This window comes from Hypomesus nipponensis, chromosome 10, assembly GCF_054491055.1.
Source record: "Hypomesus nipponensis isolate SF chromosome 10, ASM5449105v1, whole genome shotgun sequence".
NCBI lineage: Eukaryota > Metazoa > Chordata > Actinopteri > Osmeriformes > Osmeridae > Hypomesus > Hypomesus nipponensis.
This window is the reverse complement of record NC_140370.1, coordinates 10,065,127-10,090,512: the sequence shown is the minus strand read 5'-3', so window position 1 is coordinate 10,090,512 and position 25,386 is coordinate 10,065,127. Positions and strand designations below refer to the sequence as shown.

General features: G+C 46.0%; 2 protein-coding genes across 2 annotated transcripts in view; both read left to right on the top strand.

Annotated features, from left to right (window-relative positions):
* LOC146271613 (receptor-type tyrosine-protein phosphatase mu) overlaps positions 1–10,932 on the top strand; it is a 101,142-nt gene extending 90,210 nt beyond the window's left edge. Inside the window, exons 23-33 of the mRNA XM_084707486.1 lie at positions 753–850; positions 3,211–3,327; positions 3,714–3,868; positions 4,056–4,191; positions 5,628–5,777; positions 6,575–6,748; positions 6,984–7,115; positions 8,740–8,865; positions 9,315–9,478; positions 9,724–9,859; positions 10,024–10,932. Coding sequence (XP_084563612.1) covers positions 753–850; positions 3,211–3,327; positions 3,714–3,868; positions 4,056–4,191; positions 5,628–5,777; positions 6,575–6,748; positions 6,984–7,115; positions 8,740–8,865; positions 9,315–9,478; positions 9,724–9,859; positions 10,024–10,077 — 1,442 coding nt within the window. The 3' untranslated portion in view covers positions 10,078–10,932. The remainder of the gene's footprint in view (positions 1–752; positions 851–3,210; positions 3,328–3,713; positions 3,869–4,055; positions 4,192–5,627; positions 5,778–6,574; positions 6,749–6,983; positions 7,116–8,739; positions 8,866–9,314; positions 9,479–9,723; positions 9,860–10,023) is intronic.
* A 12,024-nt stretch (positions 10,933–22,956) lies between these two features.
* Positions 22,957–24,492, top strand: tmem200cb (transmembrane protein 200C, genome duplicate b). Its single transcript, XM_084708422.1, has one exon. It carries the CDS (start codon positions 22,957–22,959, stop codon positions 24,490–24,492), a length of 1,536 nt encoding a protein of 511 aa, XP_084564548.1.
* The last annotated feature ends 894 nt before the right edge of the window (positions 24,493–25,386 follow it).

Here is a 25,386-nt window from a genome sequence, read left to right as displayed (position 1 = left end):
TGTGGGAGGGACTGGAGTGGGAGGGCCAATCAGTTGCAGGAGAAAAGGAAACGAGAGGAGGTTTAAAAGGGAGATTGTGTGTCTGCATGGAGATGAAGACTCACAGCATGCCTGAGCCCGCGCTCTGGGAGGGGAGAGGGAGGATGAGAGGCTGGTCAGGTGGAGGCTTCCTGAGTTTTACCTCTCCACACAGCAGCTGTGTAATGACATTTTTATGAGTGGGGCCCAGTGCGCTTTACCCTGTGTGTATGTGCGGGAGTGTGTGCGTGTGTATGTGACTTTGTGATGCTGTTCTCAACGTAATTTGCTGTGGCTCCAGGTAATTCGCATTAACTATGGAGGATGCACAGGGATTTGCACTCACTAATTAATTTGTCAGAAGTAAATTTTTTCCAGTTGGCGGTTGATTAAAAACAATATTAATTTGAATTAACTATATTCATAATTGTATTCCTATCACTTCACAATTATTGTTCAGTCAAGTTTCAAATATGCGACAGCCTGGAAGCCTCCTGATTTGATACACAGGTCTGGAGTCTAGAAAGCTGAGGAAAAGGGAGAAAAATCTTTTGAACGGCTTTTCTGTTCTAATGCGTGTTTCATCTCTCTATCCTGCGCTCTCTCTCTCTCTCTCTCTCTCTCTCTCTCTCTCTCTCTCTCTCTCTCTCTCTCTCTCTCTCTCTCTCTCTCTCTCTCTCTCTCTCTCTCTCTCTCTCTCTCTCTCTCTCTCTCTTCCTCGCTCTTCCTCTCAGGCCCCATGCAGGAGACGGTCTTTGACTTCTGGAGGATGGTGTGGCAGGAAAACACAGCTGCCATCGTCATGGTCACCAACCTGGTGGAAGTGGGAAGGGTAGGTACTCTGTCACTTGAACTGTTCTTCCCATCCTGGAACGGACCTGACCTACAGCAACCCCACGCTGAGCTGTCTATCTAAAACGAGACAAAAACACATATGATCCATGGGTTAGCATCAAACCCCTGTTTGTGCATTTCACGACTGTGACCTCCTGCTGTTGGAGGACTCAGTGAGCCGCGGGTCCTGTGCGCTGGCAACACGCGCTCTATCTGAACCCTGTGAAGTGAGAGGAAACTGATTGATGGCCTTCATTACGAGGGAGACTGACTACTGTTACATCTGAGTGGATCCATGAAAGGGGGATTATCCAGACCTGGCACCCAGCCTTGACTTAGCTCCTGCTGTAGACACTGGTGCTTTTGACTTTCCTCTAGAAACCACCATCATTTGGTGTTTGAGTTTGAATTGTAGGCCACCCAGTCCTACTGTTAGGGCCATGCTCAATTTTGTCCAACATCTTTGTGGCACGGTGGTAGAGTTCTGTACTTGCTCAGGCCAACAGCCTGGTGCGTTACGTCAGTCCATTACACCACATTAAAACGCCCACCTCCAGCAATCTCTATCCAGCCCATTCCCTCTGATTGTTCCACCAGCAGCACACCTTGATGTGCTGATCTGCATTTCTCTTCTAAATGTACCACAGCAAATGATGATTCATGGAACCTATCTCTGGGCACCTCATTACCTTGTCCCCCTCCAGCGGCCTCCCCCGCCCCGCCCCGCCCCCCACCTTCTCCACACCTGCTTAGCTGCTGTACCACTCTCTGAGGGGCAGGACCCTGGGTTATGTGATCCTTATCCAATGGCAGGCGGCACAGTTGGTCGCGGTGGCGGAGGCTCCGCAGAGGGGCAGATAAAATCAGTCCGCCGTATCACAGCGGGCCATCTGCTCAGCCTCGGCTCGCTGATGAACTCTGGGAGATCCTGGCACGCGCTCCAGTCACACCGCCAGACACACAGGGGCGGCACCATGCGCGCTTTGATGTACGAGAGGTTTGGTTTTTCAGGTGACGCGTCAAGTGGGGTGATGTGCACGGGAGTGTGTGTGTGTGTGCGTTATCTTGTGGGTGTATGTAGGTCGGAGGTGTGTGTGGGTAATCTTGTGTGTGTATGTAGGTAAGAGGTGTGTGTGTGTGAGTAATCTTGTGGGTGTACGTAGGTAGGAGGTGTGTGTGTGTGAGTAATCTTGTGGGTGTACGTAGGTAGGAGGTGTGTGTGTGTGTGAGTAATCTTGTGGGTGTATGTAGGTAGAAGGCGTGTTTTGTATGGTGTTTTGTGCATAGCTGCCTGTCTGAGTGTGTGTGTTTGGGGGGGGGGGGGGGGTATGTGTGTGTTTATCCCTACATCTCTGCATATAGACGTCATATCGCTGAGGACTAATTCTCCAAACCGAGGCGGTGATTTGAAGTGATCAAATAATGTAATGGGTTTTGCTAAATGGAATCGCGGTGGAAACGGTGGATCTGTGATTGTCATCAGGGGTTAGTCATCAGCGATGTCATAGAGTGAGACCTGAAGTTCTCCTCTGTCGGCACCCCAGAGTGTCACTCCATACTGAAATCTCATTTCAGCCCTAATGACAGCATATACTGTTGGACCAAAATTGAATCTGGTTGCCGACTCGCATTTGTCCCTCATGAAAATGATCATTCTGTGTTACACCTCCACGGTCTCCACGGTTTGAGACGCCTTCTCTTGCCTAACTGATTCAACAGTTTAATTGAATATGGGGTAATTCTGCACTCTGATGAAGCCTGATATATGAGATGTATCCAAAGGGGAGCTTTAGTTTGACCATGGGGAAATCTATATTTAACCGTCGATGCTTAGATATCATTTTTGGGATAGTCATTATGACTTGCTCATGAAACCATGCTAGACAGTTTTTCGTGTTTTGTCCTATTTCTTCACCCAGAGCGACATTAAGGTGGAGACAACCCACGGTTCTGAGGACCACATCCCCTCATGTTCTCACAAACAGTCTCACTCCAGAGTCCTGTCCAGGCTACCTTTAGACATGAACTCACTAACACGTCATCTATGTGCGAATGAGAAAAGCAATAACGTGAGAATTAGCTCTCCATCGATACACAAGATTCCCATTTGCAGCTGAGAGGAATCCAAATGAACCTCATTTTTACTTTAGAGAAATTCCTTAGAAATAAAAGTCCTTGAAGAAAATAGGATACAATGCCATGCTGCAGAATGTGACCATCTGCCAATGAAGGGATCCTACTCGAATATTGTACCTTCAGGTGCACATTAACGCCAATGTACATTACAGGACGGTCCATGTGTGTAGGTAAGATGTGTGTTTTAATTGACTGCCATTCTGTTTTTGTTTGTTCTCACAGGTGAAGTGCTGTAAGTACTGGCCAGATGACACAGACATTTACAGAGATATCAAAGTCACACTGATAGAAACACAGCTACTCTCTGAGTACGTTATCAGGACTTTCGCCGTGGAGAAGGTAAGCTACTTTCATCTCTCCGCAACATTACAAGACCTTAATCCCATGAGAAATACTGTTGTCGATGTTGTTGACTTTCGGTTTGACGTTTGAATGTTACTATTCTTAGCCAAAGCTTTTGTTACTAATCAACCACCAGCCAAGTAAATTACACACTTCTTTTTCTTGGAAACTGATCTTGTGATTAGGCTGTAACCATGATTGCTGTTTTAAATTGGAAATATAACCAACAACATATTGTATTGGCACAGTGGCAGAACTTTCCTCCTTAAAGTCAGAGTTTTCTCACGCAGCGTTTCTCTGCTGTATCATGAACACTGTACAGTGTGTTCACCTCCTCTCCTCTTGGCTCCCCTCCATGATGGATGATTGGTATGTGTCCACAGAGAGGGGCCCATGAGATCCGGGAGATCCGCCAGTTCCACTTCACAGGCTGGCCAGACCACGGAGTGCCCTACCACGCCACAGGCCTGCTGGGCTTCATCAGGAGGGTTAAGGCCAAGACCCTCACCAACGCTGGGCCTATGGTGGTCCACTGCAGGTAGAACACAGCAGGACTTGGCTCCTGACCTCTTGGGGCTGAATATGGATTCACTTGTTCACACGCGCCAATCATGTTTCAATAGCTGACAGCATGACCTGGCCTTGTTAATCTGTAATCCTGTATTGGATAGGCATTTGCTTCTCCGTGACTCCTTACTGGTCTCTGACTGCTTTTCCTCCTGCAGTGCCGGGGCGGGCCGAACAGGCTGCTTCATTGTGATTGACATCATGCTGGACATGGCGGAGAGAGAGGGCGTGGTGGACATCTATAACTGTGTGCGGGAGCTGCGTTCACGCAGAGTCAACATGGTGCAGACCGAGGTACGCTAGCGACGACCCGTTAGCCTCCAAGCTAACCACTGCTGATGAGCTCCCCATAGAGACCGACCCCCCCCCCCCCCCCCCCCACCCGAACACGCAACTAGGCTATGTCACAGGCAGACCAATAGCCATCATCTGTCTCCAATAGCAGTCATTCATTTTAGGAGCAGGCTTTCTCGTCGTCTGCTCTGCCATGGTATTCATACATTCATGACACATTCACGTTTGACCATGTTCATCTCATAAGTTGTTTATCTGAGAGCACACCCCGGCTATTTCCGAGGCAGCCATGCTGTATGTTCGTCAGAAGTTAGACAATACAATACGCAATAAAAAAAGGATTTTTAGAGGCTTGTAAATGAGCCCATTTTACTCAGGTTGAGGATGAAAACATCCCCAACTCCTCCTGCCAGCTCTGTGTGCCAGCTCCGGTATGGAAAGACTTTGTGCTTTTTTGAACATGGACCATCTGGACGCATCCATAGTCTCGCTGAATGCATCATTTCACTGTAATTCCTTTTAAATCACAAGCATCATTGGATTTAATGGGCAAATGTTTCATTGTCGACGTGCAAATTGGGATTTGACTATCTGGTGACCAAATGTTGTTCCCCGAGTCACCCTCCTCAACTTCAGTGACCTTCAAAGTGTGTGTGTGTGTGTGTATGTGTGCGTTTCTCCCTCGCAGGTGTTTTGGGGTTTTGGCAGGACTCCGCACCCTCCAGCCGTGCGTTACCTCTCCAACGCTGTGCTGTCAAAATTGCAGACAAAATGTACTTCTTTGAATTTGTGTTTTCTTTGCCAGTTGACCACTTCAGAGTAGTCCTGAAGCAGCCAGGTTGGCAAATGACATTGTGGGGCCGGGCAGACTCAGCCTCATTAAACGACAGCACCGTGACCTGATCTGTAAATCACTGACCTCACGAGTGTCACAGGATTTGGTTTAAAGTGACAAGGAAACATCAGCGCAAAATGTCACTTCAGAACGAATTTACGTCAAGCATTGAGCCACCTCTGGCTGCTTGACTGGCTGGCTGATCTGCTGACTGGTTGGCTGGCTAAGTGATGTGGAGTGAACATAACTCCTCCCCTCCCTCACCACCCACCTGATTCTCAGTCACTTTTAGGAGAGAAGGGGATCATGCTTGATATTGAGAGCATTAAGGACTCTGCTCCATATCCGTCACATGTGAGATGGACCGAGGATGTCTGCCTTAGTGGTACCATCCAAAACTGTTGCCACGGCACAAGTGCAATTTCATCGCCAACACTTTTATTAGGTCCAAACAGTAGATTCACTTTCAACTGATATCGATGGAATTAGTTTCGTTTTTTCGGTGTGTGGCTGTATATAGTTTATTGCACCTTAGTGCTAATAGTCTCTCCAATCTAACCGTGTCAGTGGGTTCCAGTCTAACCAATCGTGATTCTCCTAGGAGCAGTACGTCTTCATCCATGACGCCATCCTGGAGGCGTGTCTCTGTGGGGACACCACTATTCCAGCCAATCAGCTTCGATCGGTCTACTATGACATGAACCGCCTGGATCCCCAGACCAACTCCAGCCAGATCAAAGAGGAATTCAGGGTGAGAGACCGAAACCACAGCCCCAACTCTGTCATGACCGTGCACACCACCCTGCACTGTGGTCAGTGACATCACACACCACCCTGCACTGTGGTCAGTGACATCACACACACCACCCTGCACTGTGGTCAGTGACATCACACACACCACCCTGCACTGTGATCAGTGACATCACACACACCACCCTGCACTGTGATCAGTGACATCACACACACCACCCTGCACTGTGGTCAGTGACATCACACACACCACCCTGCACTGTGGTCAGTGACATCACACACCACCCTGCACTGTGGTCAGTGACATCACACACACCACCCTGCACTGTGGTCAGTGACATCACACACACCACTCTGCACTGTGGTCAGTGACATCACACACCACCCTGCACTGTGGTCAGTGACATCACACACACCACCCTGCACTGTGGTCAGTGACATCACACACCACCCTGCACTGTGGTCAGTGACATCACACACCACCCTGCACTGTGGTCAGTGACATCACACACACCACCCTGCACTGTGGTCAGTGACATCACACACCACCCTGCACTGTGGTCAGTGACATCACACACCACCCTGCACTGTGGTCAGTGACATCACACACCACCCTGCACTGTGGTCAGTGACATCCTACCTATTCTCCCCGTTTTATATTGATGGACACATGCTCTCCCGCTCATCTCTACAGTTCAAATCAGTGGCCCCTGTAACCCATGGAGATTGCCCGACGCTTGTTGGCCAGCGTGTAAAGACAAGAGCTGGTGTGTGTGTGTGTGTGTGTGTCCTCATCAGACCCTGAACATGGTGACTCCCACACTGAGGGTGGAGGACTGCAGCATCGCCCTGCTGCCGCGCAACCACGAGAAGAACCGCTGCATGGACGTGCTGCCCCCAGACCGCTGCCTGCCCTTCCTCATCACCATCGACGGAGAGAGCTCCAACTACATCAACGCTGCCCTCATGGACGTAAGCTGGCGTGGCGCTCCCTCCGTGCCTCAGCGTAGCACCAGACAGGGCCGAGGCTCCACTTTGGCTTTTTATCCTCAGTTAGAGGGACAGGGCGTCCGCAGACAGTAGACATGTACTGCATAGAGTCGGAAATTTATAAATGGAACACATTTTTGCACTCCGTGCCAAATTGGCTCACTCTCTCTCTGGTTCTTTCGCTTTCTCTTTTTTCTTTGTCCGTCCTCCTTTTCAGAGTTACAAGCAACCTTCGGCATTCATTGTTACCCAGCATCCTTTACCAAACACCGTAAAAGACTTCTGGAGATTGGTTTTGGACTACCACTGCACCTCAATAGTGATGCTCAACGATGTGGACCCTGCCCAGGTAGGCCTGGTGACACACACCGACACATTTCCGATAGTGGTATGGATATTGTACGGGATAGACTGTACACTCTTTCAATAGAAACAGATGTCAATGAGACACCACGTGAATTACATTCCCATAGAGAGCAAAACATTGCTTTGTGTGCGCCCGTCTCATGGATAAATCACCATGCCTACACAGACGCGCAAGGACGCGAGAAGCGCGAAAGTAAACAAAGAGAGATATCTGCAAAGAGCTATGCAGGTGGAATGAGAAAGGACCTGTCCATGAAAGCGAGCCCAGGGTGGAGAGAGATGGATAGGCAGGTGTGTGGAGGGAGCTCTCCGGGTGCACCAGCCTGAGGCCTTGTCATAACACCCAGGGATCAAAGCCTGGAGCTGGGCTCCTCGCTCCCCCAATCCCCTTCCCTGGGTGACTGACTGACTGACTGACTGGCTGGCCGGACCTTTCATTCAATATTCTCATTGTAGCCAAGGCAGCACTAGGTGGAGGGGGAGGGTGGAAGAGAGGAGGAGAGGGGAAGGAGATAGATATTTGACTCATCATCTCACCATCATTTTCTTAGTTTTTTGCATCGGGTGAATTTGTCGAGTTTTGATAAGGTCTCACAGGAGGCAAAAATTGAATGTTTTTGTTTCTGATTTTGTACTTGTGCGTGAGAATCTTGGCATGTTGCTGAGGTATGTGTTCTGTTTTGTACACAGTAGTCAGTGTGCATGTGAGCCAGCATGTTTGTATTTGTATTTGCATTGAACCTTTGGTTTTATGTGTGTGGACGTGTGTTTTGTGTGTGTGTGTGGGTGTGTGTTTGTGTGTGTGTGTGTGTGTGTGAGCATGTGTGTGTGTGTGTGTGAGCATGTGTGTGTGAGCATGTGTGTGTGAGCATGTGTGTGTGAGTGTGAGCATGTGTGTGTGTGTGTGTGTCTAGTGTTAGCCTTGTAGTATGCAGGTGCATGTTTCAAACGTAGCTGTCTCCCTAGAGAGGTGAATCGGGGCGATTTGTGTGCTTTCATGAGATTGTCCCAAGAGCTCACTTCTCTGTGCAGTTCAAAACTGATGCCAAAGCAAAGAGTCAATAATCCACTGTAGATGGGAATGAAAGCATTTGAAGAAAAAAGAATTATTTTTTCTTTTTTAAGCCCAGGCTTGATTTCATTGGTCGAAAGATATTACTTGGATCTTTTACTAAACAGGGTAACTCTAGGTCTACAAGGAAATTTTCTTTTCAAGGTTATGTGTTTACCCACCTCACAGTACTGCTTCAGTCAATAATCACTCCTAATTAGTCCTCAGTTCTATTCAAGATGTCCTGGTTCAATGGTGTTCCTGATGTTTGTATGGTGAGGCTGTCGCTCTATTCACTATACAAGGGATATCGATTTATGTGCCAAAACTATTAAATAACTATCTATGCAATTTGTGGATTTGTCGCACCATTCATTTAGTTTATAGTGATGTTGTATAACAGGTAGTCTGAATAGGGTTTTGTACCTAACTCTCCCAAGGAAACTAACTAACCTTTGTTTTCCTCCATGTGCTGTGCTGTGCTCTGTTCTGTCTGTGTGTGTGTGTGTGTGTGTGTACGTGTGTGTGCGTGCGTGTGTGTGTGCGTGTGTCTAAGCTGTGCCCTCAGTACTGGCCAGAAAACGGTGTCCACCGCCATGGGCCAATCCAGGTGGAGTTTGTGTCAGCTGACCTGGAGGAGGACATCATCAGTAGAATTTTCCGGATCTACAATGCTGCACGGGTAAACTGACTGACCCACTAAAACTGACCTTGTCGCCCTGCTCACCTGCTAACAGGACCTTGAGCAGGCTCACCTGCACTCACCCCCTAAGCTCCTTAGAAGTATATCTGTCACAGCCACACAGGCTGGAGGGCTGGCATGAGGGCCTCTGGCCAGCAGAGGGCTTCGCACACACTGACTACAGATTGACGATACACAAACCATGAATACACCCCTCGCTATCTACATCATGACCTGAAGTCTGAATATATGTGTTGACCTGTGTTGACCTGTGTTTACCTGTGTTGAGCTGTGTTGACCTGTGTTGACCTGTGTTTACCTGTGTTGACCTGTGTTGATCTGTGTTGACCTGTGTTGACCTGTGTTGACCTGTGTTGACCTGTGTTGACTTGTGTTGACCTGTGTTGACCTGTGTTGACCTGTGTTTGTGTGCTTGGTGGTGCCGGCAGCCCCAGGACGGCTACAGGATGGTGCAGCAGTTCCAGTTCCTGGGCTGGCCCATGTACCGAGACACGCCCATGTCCAAGCGCTCCTTCCTCAAGCTCATCCGACAGGTGGACAAGTGGCAGGAGGAGTACGACGGAGGGGAGGGCCGGACGGTGGTCCACTGCCTGTAAGTCAGTCATTCCGCGGGGCACAGCTCACCTGAAGATGTGCTGGGCTAACTGTAGGCATTAGAGGAGAAACATCCTCACCTACTGGCTGGACTGGGGAAGTGCATCGCACTGCTTTTTTTTCCTCTCTTTCTTTGTCTTGGTATAACTTTTTTATCCTTCACCCTCTCTGTCTCTCTGTACGCTCTCTCTATCCCTCTCTCTCTCTCTGTGCGTGTGTGTGTGTGCATGCGTCTGTGTGTAGGAATGGAGGAGGGCGCAGTGGGACGTTCTGTGCCATCAGCATCGTGTGTGAGATGCTCCAGCACCAGCGCTCTGTGGACGTGTTCCACGCCGTCAAGACACTGAGGAACAACAAACCCAACATGGTGGACCTACTGGTGAGCACAGCGCTAGCACCGTCACCATCTTGTTACAGTGATTTAGTGTTGAGGTCAACATGTCCATCTTCCATTTTAGGGTTTACAGGTGGATGAGAATGATGGTGTAGCACATAAACCCTACATGGTGAATAACAACACGTTTGTTCTGGTGTGTTTTCCAGGATCAGTACAAGTTCTGTTACGAAGTGGCTCTAGAGTACCTGAACTTGGGCTAACAGGTGTCCAAGTTGTCCACCCAGAAATAGACCACAGACTGAAGGTATGGGACAGTACAGCCAACTGCAATTTGGGTGTGTGTACTGTGTGATCAGACACTCTCCACACAATCTCTTTGAGCATCTCTTCTGCGTTCTGTGATGGGAAGGGAAAAGTACTGGAGTGTACAGTATTGATAATGCAGTCAGCCAGCCAGTGTCTGTCTGTCCCTGCATTGTGTCTGGAACAACACAGAAGCACACACATGTTCTCCTGCAGTCTTTCACTTCTTTGGATCTCTCTCTCTCTGTCTCTCTCTCTGTCTTGCTATTTCTTTCATACTCTCTTTCTTTTGATTTGTCTCTCGCTCGCCTGTGGTCCCGTGGTTGTTGCCTTGATCCTCCCTGGATGACAAACATCATACTTTCCAGCTTTTCCGTGGAATGCGATATAAACTGTACGTAATGTAACGTGTTCATTTGATCTCTCCTGTCATGTTTTTTGCTCAAAGCTAAATAATGTCATGATTCAAGTCATTAAGCAGGCCTAAAATGCCTAAATGTTTCTAAGTGTCCTGTAAATTATGGCATATAGATTATTATTATCGCATTAAATGGGGTGAAGGGAAAGTGGGCACAATATACATTGGCTGACCCTATTTCCTGTACGGGGATCCAAAGCTTGATTTGCACTTCCATTTCCTTATTGCTGTGCATATTGTACATATTTCTGTAGATTATTTATTCATGGTATGTACTTTTTGTGACTTGCAGTAAGTGACAATCATGATTTATGGGTTTGTCGGTTTTATTGGTTGTATTGAGTGCTCTTTTTGATCTGTTGGTCGAATCAATTCCATTGTAAAAAAAAAGAAGAAAGACTAATAAAAAGTGTATATGTGCCTATAATGCAAATCTTGTAATTTGTCCTTTTTTGATCAAGGAGGGCTGGGAAAGTTGTCATGCCACCACTCAAGGAACTTCCTCAAAACTGAAATATGAGGTTGTAGTGACATCTACTGGAGAGAGAGAGAACAGAAAATGTCCACATAACCAATAAGATACATCCTCACGTTTCCTTCAGGCATGAACTGTGGACGGAGTTTGTTTTAATATCAATCCCCTACCGAGCACAGCACAAACACATTTCTTTGAATCCTTCAGTTGTTGTGCGCTTAGAAATGGACATGTGGTGTGACAAACCAGATTATTGATTCTCTCCTGTGCGCCCACGTAAACAAGCCGCTCACTTACAGCAGCAGCGTTCCTAGCAGAGCGCTCGGTGCCTGGCAGCTGTTCCCTCTTTATTCACTTAGCTAGTTTGCTCCTGTCGTCTGCAGCAGGGCCTCTTGGACCAAGGACAGGAAGTGCTGGCACATCATCACGACTGCCTTCCCTTCCAGAACCCTCCAGCTGGTCAGGACCACAGGCACGGAGGTGCCGGTGGAGCTGTTCTCGTCTCACTGTCTTATCCTGTCAGATGATTCCTCTCCTTCCAGGGAGGGAGGGAGGGAGGGAGGGAGGGAGGGAGGGAGGGAGGGAGGGAGGGAGGGAGGGAGGGAGGGAGGGAGGGAGGGAGGGAGGGAGGGAGGGAGGGAGGGAGGGAGGGAGGGAGGGAGGGAGGGAGATGCTGTCTGGGTGGGGGTTGTGCAACTGAAGGGAGGGGTCCATTCCAGATGTTAATTAGGGGGCCCATGTCCAGGCATACACACAGACATGCATACACGCACACGCTCATACATGCTTGGTATAATGAAATGTTGTTGTACTGTGTGCAGGCTATAGTACTATTATTGGCGCTTTGGAGAATGAGATACCAATATGTATGTATGTACCAAGACAGACCAAGATAATGCAATTAAATTGTACTTTTTAGTACAGGGTGCAAAGATATTACAAATCCACCTGATGGCACCATAGATGTAGAAACGTTCTGTTTCACAGTAACAGTGTTACCAATGACTGCCACAGGGGGGTGCTCTCCCATCACCTCCAGTTCAGTTTCATATTTTCTCACTGTAACATGGGATTTATGTGTGGTCTTCACAGTGTTCTAAAGGTCAGTCCTCTGAAGTTATATTAAATACCATAAGAGAAAAAGGAAATGTTGAAAAGTGACATTATAAGGTGGACAGTGTTGAGCTGTACTGCACAGTACTGCACAGTGCAATGTGTTGTATCTACAGCCAGACAACCCAAGCATCACACTTTGTTAGAATATCACTGTAGGTCAGGGGTCAGGGGTCAGAGCTACGAAGCATTTTCTTTCAGGAACTGCATCATTCAGTTTCTTCTCTCTCTCCCTCTCTCTATCTCTCTCTCTCTCTCGCGCTCTCTTTACATGTCTCACACTCTCTCACACACACATACACTATCTCTGTCTTTCTCACCTCTCTCACACACTCTCTGTCAGACGTTATTGTGTCTTCTTCAAGAGCTATCTTTCTTTTCTCTCTCTCTCTCTCTCTCTCTCTCTCTCTCTCTCTCTCTCTCTCTCTCTCTCTCTCTCTCTCTCTCTCTCAGTCTCTCTCTCTACTCTCTCTCTTTCTCTCTCAGTCTCTCCAACTCTCTATAGACAACAGACTGCAGAGAACAGAGGAAGCATCCCATATCCCCAGGTCCTAATACGACGTTTTCCATTAACACCTTGGCCTGCCTACATGGGGAAGGCTTTATAGGTCTGTTTGTAATGGAAAATTATCTTGTATTCCCTTCATTCCCAATATATAGGCCTTTGTCGTTTATAACTACATTGGGCTATTTCTTACATCAGCCTTACACATTTCCCTTAAGTAATTACAGTGTCACAAGGATTGGCTTGAGTTCAGAGCTCAGATGATTCGGGGACAAGTCGTATTTGCTCCTGGCTGCAGTCTACCATCGAGCGTTTGCCAAGGGAGCAAGAGATCAATCAATGGAGCAGCTTGACACACACAAGCACCCCTGTTGAGCTCTCACATCAGCCACTGATCCATATCTCATCTTTCTTTCTTCTTCATGCATATGAAAGAGAGGTGAGAGAGAGAGAAAGGAAGAGAGACAGAGAGACAGAGAGAGAGAGAGAGAGAGACCGAGAGACAGAGAGAGACCGAGAGAGACTGAGAGAGAGACGGAGAGAGACGGAGAGGGGCGGACAGATATAGAAAGGGAGAGATGTCTGTCTTCAGAATTACAGTTATTCTCCCTATGTCATTTAATTATCAGAGTGCACGATCGCAGTGTTTATAATCAAGTAGCTGTCAATTGGATTTCATAGACTGATTATACGTAGTGTGAAAAAGATCCAGCTCGTTCTATTGAATGACAATAGATGGAGCAACAGTCAAAGATGGCATCTCATCCGCAGAAAATACTTCTTCTTGTGAAAAGTCCACTGGAGGTAGTTTGTCCAAATAATAGGTAAGCACATTTCCTCTGCCACGGTCTCATGCGATAAAGCCACACACCACTCCTGTCCGGCCAAGCTCATATCCAACCACACATGGCCACACCAGGACTGAACTATCTTTGGAAATCAGCCGAAGGTCAAGTTCTCATCAAAGTCAATCTCATTTCCTCCCAGTCCTCTTGCTAACTGACGGCTTGGCCCCACGTTGCCGTGGCAGCAACAGCCCCTCTCTGCATATGATCAGTCTGTTGCCATAGCAGCCCCGCGGAGCTTTCCTGCCAGTCAGAGGAGAAGCGGAGCGAACCAGCGGTGCCCCCTTTCAGAGAGGCCTGCACGTCTTCATCTGTTGCCATGGCGCCGTAATAGCGTTGTGGATGGCAAGTGCTGGGTAGTCAGTGCCTCTATCTCCCTCACCTCCCACCACTCAGTATTGAGCTGTAGTAGCAGCATGTGTTCACCGCCTCTCCATGGCAGACAGGAGTCGGATACCAGACACTGATGAACGAGAGATAGTACTTCTGTGTCAGCAGCTCAACAGCTGATTGGCAGCACTCGGCGTCTCAGCCCTGAGGACAGGACCATGAACAAACAACTTCCATTTCCTCCACCGTTCATCCGATGAACCGTAAATGTCATTAAAAGATTCAAACCGGACCGTTTCAAGTTAACAGTCTGCCCCAGCATGCCGTCGTTGGCATTGTCTCCTGATACAGGTCTCTGTAGCGTAGCTTTCCGGCAGTTTCCCCGCTGCACAATAAACCTCTATGAGCAGCTGTTGGGTCAGGTCGTGATAACGACGAGCGATCAGCACACATGGGTGGCAATGTACGAGCAGGTTCCATCCTCTCTGTCTCTATGGTCACTACACAAGGCCCCAATGTCAACATGGGGAGTGTTGAGCATGTGTGCAGCAAACACAGCGATGCCAGAGAGCTAACAATGTAAATACAGTTAACTGAAAACCAATAGTGAATGGGTGAGCTACACAGACAGCACAAGAGTGTTCATTACATTAATACAAATGGTCCCCTGGGAGCTCATAAACAATGTGGGTGTCCCTCTGGGGTCATTAATAATGCTGGGAAAAACAAAGGAATAGATCTGTCACTGTCTTCTCCCTCTTTACTGCTCCAAGTGTGTTTTGGGAGAAAGAGCTGACGAAGCGTTTTTGGTGGCCAATCTGGACAGAAGCCAGCACCAGACTCTCTGAAGAGGAGCAAGGTGATAACAGGTTCCTCAGCGACGACTACATGCACGGCTGTTTGTCCTGCTGCATGAGACTGCTGCTTGGCCAGCCACGGTGTTTATGGAGATAATCAGTATTGTGCACTGGCAGCATTAAGCTACTGTTGTGTGGGTGTGCTTGGTAAGGGGTTTAGAAAGAAGACAATGTATGGGAGTGTTTATCACATCGTTTTCTCTGATCAATATTGCCATCATTAAAATTCATGTCAACGTTTTTTTTTATGTTTTATCAATGGTTGGCCTGCGGGGTCTACTGAAGGAGAGGAGCAGGATCAATACTTGCTAGATGGTTAGATTACAGTGAATGTGTTTATGAAAATGAACATCACAATCTCTGTACAGTGCCTTGCTATGTTGAGTGGGCTTTGCAGGTGAGAGACAGTGGCTGTAACACACCTGGGTCGTAATGTTCCCTGTCAGAAATGTGGAGGAAGACGGCTGGTCAGTACCACTCTGTTATCACAAGGCAGATGACAACTGCTTTTACTCAAGATGGAAACATTCTCATTTGTGACTGAAGCCAGACAGTGGTGATTCTGGCCTGTCCTTGCCTTCCTCAAGCGAAGGTTAATTTGCCCGATAACACAAATGAGTCTGACGCCCTCAGAGGCTTAATTCGTTGGAAAATGTTGATTAACACATTAGCATATGAAAAGCAGGATGACCTCAAAGACTTTGATGATAAAGGGTATCATAAATGGAGATAGTGTAAGGTTGAGGATCAAAATGAGAAACTTTTAATGGGAAAAAGCCTATTTTGTTTACTCTGCTAACATGAAATGTTAATGGAGATGATGATAATAATACACTTTGAATAAGTTATGTACGGATACATTTTGAATTGTAGAATGTGGCAATTATTCTGTTGCAACCAAGCTGAAATTACACAGTCTAATCAACAAATAAAACAAATGTAGTACCCATAAAATGGAAAATAGCTTTTTTTTCTTTTCCTTCTTGAGCTAGTTTAGTTTCTTCACTGTGAAGAAACCTATTTTCTCTATGATTAAGAGTTCTTACAGTGAGAACACCACAGGGACACTTAAACAACACCTATTTAAATGCCTAGATAACACAGAAAGAGATTTATCTCTTAAATTAGCAAGAGCAAACAAACTATGTGAAAATAAACTAGTCCAGGCATCACAAGCATGTGAAGAAAGGAGTGGGCTGATATTATTGAACATATCTCTATGAGAATGAATGTCAATGTACAATACTCCATTTACTGCTAAAGCACCTGCACATTTTCTAACGAGGTTAGACACAGGCATCTATGATGTTTATCGAACTGCACAGCTCTTTGTTCGTCTTAATCACGCATCCAGCTGTCCACTGTTGGCTATCAATTGAAACAAATCAACCGTGGCATCCAAGGCCAACAGCCCCTCTGCTCTCAACCATCCCTGTGCTCCTGTGCTGCAGAATAGCAGTCTGAAGGTCACAGAGACAGGTCCACGTGTAGACAGACCTTGTTCCTTCCACTTCGTTTACCTGCTCAGGTAATGCTGGCTGTGGGCTGCTGTAACCGTGGTGATGGACCCCTGCAAGTGCTCAAAGCCCGAGCTACTCTGACTGGCTGATTAGCATGCATGGATGGTCGCTGATTGGTCCTGTCAGTTCCTGGCATGAGTTCCTCCACACCCCTGCAGAAGACCCATCTGGCTAAATGCCCTCCCAATCCCGCTTGCGTCTGCCTGCCTGCCTCCCTGCTTGCTGCCTGCCTCCCAGCTTGCTGCCTGCCTCCCTGCTTGCTGCCTGCCTCCCTGCTTGCTGCCTGCAGACCTGCTTGCTGCCTGCAGACCTGCTTGCTGCCTGCCTCCCTGCTTTTTGCCTGTCTGTTGACCTGCCTGCTTGCTGCCTGCTGATTTCCACATGACTGAGTGTGTTCTGCAGGACTCCAAGCCCTTGTACAGTGTGTGCACAGTTTCCTCTGTCACCCATCGTCACTTCAGTTTAGACCACCCTATGCGCAGCTGTGCAGACACATCTCTGTTTTTAAAGCATTTGTGAAGCATCTGGGAGGGTATTCATTGTTGCCTCAGTAATTCCTTTGGCCTCTTTGCCTTGGGTCTGGTGTTTTTTCCTTGATTACTGAACCCTGACAACCTTACATGCTGATCTCTCTAGTCTCATCGTTGTTGGGTTTCATCAATACCCTGCTGTCAATAAGCCAGGACAGAGATCATGTCTACTGTAATATGTTTCATTGAGTGCTTGTCTTCTCTACAGGGCTCTTATCTGAGTCATTCTGTACTGCCTCGTCTCCCTTCCACTCCAGATAAAAAACAGCCTCTTCCAAGGTGTTTCATGATGCATTATGGAACTGTTGCCATGGCTACCCTGTCTGAAGGGGCTGCACACACAACAGAATGGGAAATGACAGGTTCAATATTTTACGTTTCAATGTAATTTTTTTCCTGATGATGTGACGTGGCCCTTCAGTTGATACTGCCAAAGATCAAGCCAAGATAAATGTCTGTAAAACTGCGTTTGAAGGGCTTTTTGTTTCTTGTTTGTGCTTCACACAGAGGTGAATTGAATGGTATTTTCCACCTCATTGGTTCTTTGTTGTTTCTCCCTGAAGAGATGACCTATATTATCAAGGATGGGAGATCAAAGCTGGCTGTTCCCTCAGTAATACCACACGTCTCCATTGCTTAGAGTCTATTGGGGGAGGTAGGAGGTAAGAGCTGGCCATACAGAACTGTCTGGCTGACGGCTACAGAACACTGTTGCAGTGAAAATCTGGGAAGACAAGCACTTTGTTGCAGCACTTAAAGTCTTTGTAGCCCAGGGGAATGTAAGAGACAAGGGGAGTTATGGATGTTCATATGGATCCTACCCGCAGAATGTTCTGATCTCCACATGTGCCTTGTCCTGATGAGCAAAGTAGCTCCAGCCCTGTTTGAATGTAGCCAGTGCAGCTTCGCCCCGTGGCCATCCAGCAGGAAGAAACAAGGTCACCTGTGGAGAGCACATCCCTGCAGGAACAAGTGTGCACCTGCTGCTCCCTACCCTACCCTGCTCTTCTCCTCCAGCCCTCGGAATGCCCCCCCACCACCACCCCCCCACCCCAGCTGGCAGCCTGACTGGAGCGCTCCTCCATCTTCTGGTCCTTATCGCTTTGTTCCATTTCCTGTGCTGTGGAGGATGTCAGAGACACATGGATTCTGAACATAGAAACGGAAAGTCTCAGAGACCCCAATATGTCTCAGTGACCTGCATCGGTTGCCCCTTGGTTATGCATCTCATTAAGACAAACACAAGCGGCAGATGGACCAAAGTAATCATTCATCAAAAGGACCTTCTTAGAACTAAATAAAAAGAGAAGGTTCTTTCATATATACGTTCAGCGCTTATGGTCCTTATAGGAACTGATTAAATACTGGTCTCGTTCTGGGTTACCCGTCTGGTGTACATCCCCTCAGCATTGTTTCTTTAGCTGCATTATTTGGATGTAGTTTGAACTCTACTCCCTATGAAACAGCACCTAGGCTAAGCATACAGCATTGCAGCACAGGAGCTGGCAATATAACTCAGACACCCTAATGAGCACAGTACAGTACTTTTACACATTTACATCTTTAGTTCTGATTTTGCAAACCTTTCAGTGTCAGTTTAGTATTTACATAGTACTCAGGCACAGAGATACATGGATATTCAATAATTGAGTTATCCACGTTCCTTTCTAAATGTTTAATTTATTGTCCCAGCATCTACACAGATCTCTAAATGCTCTTAGCACTGAGTGCTCCCTCCCAGAGATCTTTAAAAGAAATGGTGCTTTTATCTTTGGTCCTGCGACTTCCACAGCAATTACAGCTGTGGTTGCTTTCCTCCAGGGTTTGAACCCTTACAGAGGCAATCCACCAACTCCCTACATTCCCAATTACACAACCCCCTGAACCTGGGTAAGGAGAGCCCCAGCAGATCTGGAAGGCTGTAAGCTTCCAGATGGTGCCCCTTTATTTTCAGCCATTAAACAGAGGAAGGGATCTTGTTTCACAGTGCAAGTACCAAAAGAGCTGGAAGACAAAGCAAACTGAAACGTTTGCTAGTTTTATAACCATGCTGGGTTGAGAGAAAGACAAAAGACCCAGAGTGAGAGCAGAGAATGTTAGTGATAACCCTCCACGCAGGTTCTGACCTTCACCGAGTCTTCTTCTGGTATGGTATGTCCTCTGAACAGATAGCCACACTGCACTGGGACTGCACTGTGGACAGTCAGTGGTCGATCCATTGTGGATATGGATGGTGTGAGAATGGTGGGCGCACATCAGATGTCACCTCCACAGAATACCTTTTAAAGGTCCTGTCAGTCATGTGTGGATTCACCTGGGAACAGAGACGACCACACTGCAGTGTGTTCTCAAACACCCAGGACAGATATGAAACCCAATAGAAATCAAACATTTGCCATGTCACCACAATTGAAAATATATGTGTTGATCACGTTTGAGGCAAAATAGAAACGTACAAACATGTTCGCTCTACTATCTCTCTTTGTGTCGATTTCATTCGTAATCCCTATAGGGGGCAACTCCTATAATTCATCAACAGGCTCTAGGTGAGTTTAATTGCTTTTAGATGTCCTGATGATGAATGGTTAATTGTGGAAGAGAGTAAAGTCATTAAGACAAGCTGAGGATTGGGCATTAACCATGTGGTGTTTTTGTAAGAATCCTCTCCTCATTACACTACTGTACAGTCCTGTACTTTATCACGATACAATATTATACTATACTGTGCTATACGTCACTGTCTCACTTTCTGTCTGACACACATACTTTGGGTACAAGCCCAGTCATTGAAATAAAAGGTGACAGGAGCTAACCTGACAATTTCTTGTGTGCCCTACATGGTGCATGGAGGAATGAGTTTCACTTTCCCTCCTCTTCGATGTATCGGCTTAATTAAGTGGAACAGGCGCCAGGTAGCCTTTGCCATAGAGCACATTTGCAAATGTCAACCGTGAGACATGGGGGAGCACACGTCTAGTCCCACACCTCATTTGTAGGGTGGTGAAGTGAAACTAGACTTTGTTTGAATTAGAGATTAGACCCGGAGGAAGACACCGTCAGCACCTGTGGTAATTACAGAGCAGGATAGATTGAAATCAGTGACTGGAGAAGATATAACCACTTTAAAGATGTCCGGGGAACAGGAGATGCACATTGACTCAGGCCTTCCCAAGCTATACACTTATCAGTGGGATTGTATCTGAGGCTGAACATCACGTATAGAGCTAATGTTGGACCCTTCTGTCACATCTGTTGAGTGTCACTTTTGTTTGGGAAGCTGGAGCTTAAATCTGTATTGGAGGCTTGTTCAGTAGTGGGTTGGTAAATCCTGTTTGTTACACTATTGATTACAGAGAAGAAACGTCTTAAAACCTAATTTGCCGTTTATGCATACTATTGAATGAAGCGTAGTGTGTGAAATCTGGAGCTGCTGAACTTCTCCAACCAGTCATTTTATCATAAACAAGACACATTTCTGGGTCACAGCTTCACACTCAAACCTCTGGAGTATCAACACAAGCCTTTGTTATTCATGTTCTTCCTGCCCAATGTATCTCCATCTCCGAAGTTAGCACAAACACATTTAGACACATACTATATCTGGAACCTGTCAAATGTGAGAGCTCTAAACCTTTGTTATGAAGAATGACAGTGTTGTCTGAAAACCAGCCAGAGAGGAACTCATACTTGCATTTATGTTGCACTGTATATTGCCATTATCAGCAATGCTTTTAAATAAAATCGTTAATTTTTATATTTATTTTAATTTTAAATTGTTAAAGCTTTTCTGTTTTACATGTCACGTAGAACGACCTCTTAATCATTGCATGAGAGTCTGATTATGTCATGAAGCATTAAGAGGCAAACTTAAACCTCTCTGTCCAGATGCAACATGTGTCACTGCCCTTCAACCTCTAAACACATACTTTAATCCTGGTAAATTAATCTAAAGTTGCACAACCCAATTCAAGCAACTTGACTACAAAAGAACATTTCATAAAAAACGTTTTACAATCTTTTCATCATTTTGACAAATAGAATAGATTTTACAGTTGCCCAATTATCGACAATAGTTGCCCCGCCCCTTGTGGCCGGATATATTGTTAATCCTTGTTCAAATGATAATCACTCTTCCAGTTTGGTACCAAAGTGGCGCACCAAGGGGAAGCTCTCGAAGCCTTTTGACCACAAAGACGGTACATGCATTTAAAGATGGTTAATCTTCAGAAAGCTGTTTCTGGTAAGATTTGATCTAATGTCAGCGTTTTATTATAATGAATGTCTTTTAAAACTTACAGCGCAATAGTCTTGGTAATGTCGTTTGAATAGTCGTATTTCATTTAATCAACTGCAATGGTACGAAGGTAGACATCATTTAACCCATTCCAAATGGTGTGGTGTAATAAAATAGTCCATATAAATTATATTCATGATAGATAAACGAGTCCACAAATGTGGTGCGAATTTTTTTGAACTATATGCTCGATGCGTCTTTCAGTGAGGTCTGCGCTCCATGTCTTTTTAACCTAATCACTGTGCAGTGGGAAATTGTTGGTTTTTTTTCGGTGTGTAGTAATAATATTCAAGATAGATTTGAGTGAATAGTCCTTAAATTATTCTTTCGTGAATTTGGGTGCGATGTGGACTGTTGTGTAATGTGACTGAGGTAGGCGAAATGTTTGTGGAAGCTTTTTAATAAGCAAAAACTATATAAAAGGTCTAGTGCATTTATTGTTCCATTGTCTTCCGTTGCTTTTATATTGATTAATCCCAGACTCCACTTTCGCTTGTATTCAATTGTTTCTTTAGCGGTCAGAAAGTTATTCGCCTAAATAAATAAAATAAAAACAACAGGCTATGCAAAGATACCAGCCGCACAATTTAATGTAGGCAACATTCAGCATTTGGTAATTTTGTAGAAATAAAATAACTATGACGTACTGAAATAAGATGTCAATATGCATGTTAGATAGCTTAACTCTATTCTGAAGGTAACACCAAAAATAAAGTGGTCCAGGTTGTGTATTCTAGATCGTTTTACAAGTTTGCTTCTGGACTGCATCAGTTGAGATCCAGCTGTACCATTGACCTCAGAGCCACTGTCAACTGTCTCCTTGGCTCTGGGTCGCATAGAAAAAGAAACCCTACTTGATAACAATAACAATACATTAGTCACATAACTGAGTACAAAAGTATGCTTTTCTCAAGATTTTAAAAACATGTTGGTCTGCAATTTCTTTAAACTTTAATGCCAGAATTTATAGCATTACATCTCTCAGAACCTTGAACAGTGACCCTGAATGCAATGCTTTTTCCCATTAAAACCAAATAGATACGCCCACAGTTTCTCTCTTTAGTGCAGGTTGACTTTCCAAAGGTCCCAGAAGACATTTGAGTGCTTGTCTGATGTGACTGAATAGAATATAGTACAAACTGACAAGTGTAAAGAGTCCATAACTATCCATGTAAACATGTTGCAACAATAGTTTGATTCCAATGCATTTTGTTATCCAGACATATCACTGTAGAGCAGTCTGCCATTATATATTGAAAAAGTGACAACTTGGCAATCATACTATTCTGAAAAAGAGTGTTATAATTGGTGCTCAGAAATAATTTGTGAAATGACTTATTCATGAAACTAAGCCCTAAGTCATACATAATTAGGAGTGATTAGTCAAATTAAATACCTACCAGCACAGTCAGGTTAAATCATGCATGAGGCTATCTCTGTAATTAAGAAGTCGTATCCTCACATCAATCAATATTCACTCTGTGATTGGGACGTATCAGGAAATGGCTGCAATCACTGTAGGTCTTAAACCCTCCCCTGGATTTTCCTGTGCTGGAGACAAAAAAAAAACATGGGTCTAAAACATTTTTGATATTATTATGCATTTGGAGTTCAAGAGGGAAAAAGTAGGTAGAAGGAGAGAAACAGAGAGAAAATGCTGTCATAGTGCATTATAGTCCTGGACCCACAACTGAAAATAGATTAATGTCACTGTCTGTTCCCAACTGTCATATTCTTTATCTCATTTCATGAAGTAGCAGGATACCGAAAGGCAGCACTGACAGATGGGCATGATTTATTTTGTATTTTTTATCTATTAAATCAATTTACATTTCATGTCTGACCTTCTGAGAAGGTCACCTTCTCCATATTTAGCATCATTTCAGGATAACCCTTATTGTGTTTACTGTCTGTGTCTCAGGTTGAGTGACTGTTGTCCAGCCGCCACCATGATAGCCACGGGCGGCCTGCTGCGCATGAACAGGCGCCAGGACTCGATCCACTCCAAGAGCCGAGCAGAGAACAGGAGGAAGAGGAAAGCCAAGAAGAGGAAGAAAAACGATGTGGTGGTGGTGAAGGGCAAACTCAACCTGTGCTCTCCTGCAGGTCTGGTAGCTGCTGTGGGAGTTGTAGTTCTTCTAGTAGGGGTAGCCATGGCTGTGTTGGGTTACTGGCCCCACCATGACAACCAGGTGTATGACCAGAAGCTGAGGGAACAAACACATGGCAAGATAAGCTACTCTAAGAGCCCACCAACCACTTTGAATCGAATAAGCAATAAAACCACTTCAGAGCAGAGAGAGTTGGTAAACCAGAGCAATGATAACAGCAGTACTAAGCCTCCTTCTTCCTCTGGGTTCCTGAATGACTTCCTAGCCAACTACCTGTACTCAGACAATCTGAAAGTGTTCGGCCCTTTAGTGATGGGCATCGGCATCTTCTTCTTCATCTGCGCCAATGCAGTACTGCACGAAAACAGAGACAAAAAGACCAAAATCATCAACCTCAGAGACATCTACTCCACAGTCATTGATTTACATCACATACGGACAAAAGACTACTCACCGATCAATGGCTTGGTGAACTACTCGCAGACCTCCAGGGGTGTGGATATGACATCTGGCCTGTACAATACCAGCGCTACCCTGACACGGAGTTCCTGGCCATCAACAACATTGGGGCATCAGGGAGAATCGGGGATCAGCGAACTGTTTCGGCGGCCATCCTTAGCCTGCAGGCCACGCAGCTGGTCCCGAGACGTCCAGAGCTTCACGGAGACGGTCTATAGCATCTACAGAGACCACACCAGGAGCTCCGAGGAGACACCACAGCCCAGAGAGTGGGAGACCACCTCCATTGTCACTTCCTCCGTCAACGCTTTCACCCTCCCTGTCATCAAGCTTAACAACTGTGAGGTGGAGGAGGCTGAGAGGACGGATGCAGAGGAACACAGAGAGGAGACTGCTGCCATACACACTGGAACGGACGGTACCGGAGAGACACAGGCAAGCCCTGACCATAGCAGTAGCACCATCTCAGGCACCAAAAAGAAGGTTCTTTCGACGATGGACTTGCATCTTCCCCAGGAAAGCCAGAAGGTAGCTACCAGTGAACCCCGGGGGGTGCTGATGGCCCTGCCCCAAGGGGCCCAGATGCAACTGCTCCCTCCTTCCCCTGTTGCCAGGGCAATGGGGTCACGACTGTCACTCAACTCCCTGTCTGATCAACCCAGGTCTGCTCGGCGCTGCAGCCTCTCTGTGTCGGGCTGTCGCCAGGGCGATGGGGCTCGGCGGTTCAGCTGCCCCCGTCTGGAGCGTTCTAACAGTAAGGGGTACATCAAACTGACAGACCTGGGGGGAGAGTCTTTCGAGGCACCTGAAGTGGACACGTCCTCATTCGTCATGGACCAGGAAGTGGCAACAACAGCTGAAGAAGGTCAGGGTGCAGAGGTTGTAGTCACTCCCAGCGCTTCAGCAGAACAATAGACTGGGGGTCTTCTGACTGGAGGGTGTCTTCTTCTGAACTCTTAAAAGGTTTTCTTCTCCTTGTAGTTACACACCCCCACCTTTGTTTTCTCTTAGTGGTCACAAAGGAAAAAGAAGCAAGGAAAAGAAGCTGTTCCCAAACTATTGAGTCGCAGCCATGGAAATCAATATAGACACGTATGGCATTGTTGACTAGGAAAATCATCAACACAATTCAATATTAAGATGATAACTGTTCTATTTTTTAATTGTAGCAACAGCAATACTACCATAAATATTAGCTGTCAAATTAATTCTAGGGATGATTGAAAATATGCTTATTAACTTTTGTATGACGTTGGTTTACCTGTAGATTCAAACTATAGGTTTAGGTTGTAAAGTGAGTTGTCATAAAGTAACACATGATAGTGTAGCTATAACTGTGCCACAGAACATTTAAGTGTAGGTTGTTTCTCTAAATGTTAGGTGGAATTACCAGACATGGAATCTCAGGTAGAAAAGTTCTGTTTAGCAATGTGACCTTGAGAATAAGGTCTAACCTGTGCACACTTGTCTAAATATTAAGTAGTTGAATGACTGAATAAACTTAACTGTAACACTTCAGATTTAATATGATGTATTATCTTCTGTTGTCTGATACTACTGGTTTATATTAAGCAAATCATCAAACTCAGACAAAACGTGCCCTAAACAACGTCGAATGGTTCTGGCGACATAAATACTCTAATATTTCGTGCACATTTCAGTGACACTTTTGTGTTTTAAGTAACACTGCCATCTAATGGTCATACATACCAGTTTTTTCTTCTGGCAACCTCGGGGTGGCAGTCTCCCCTATTGGAACTAAGCTACGATGTGGAGTCACTACGTTTATGAGCACGTTTAACTAATGGG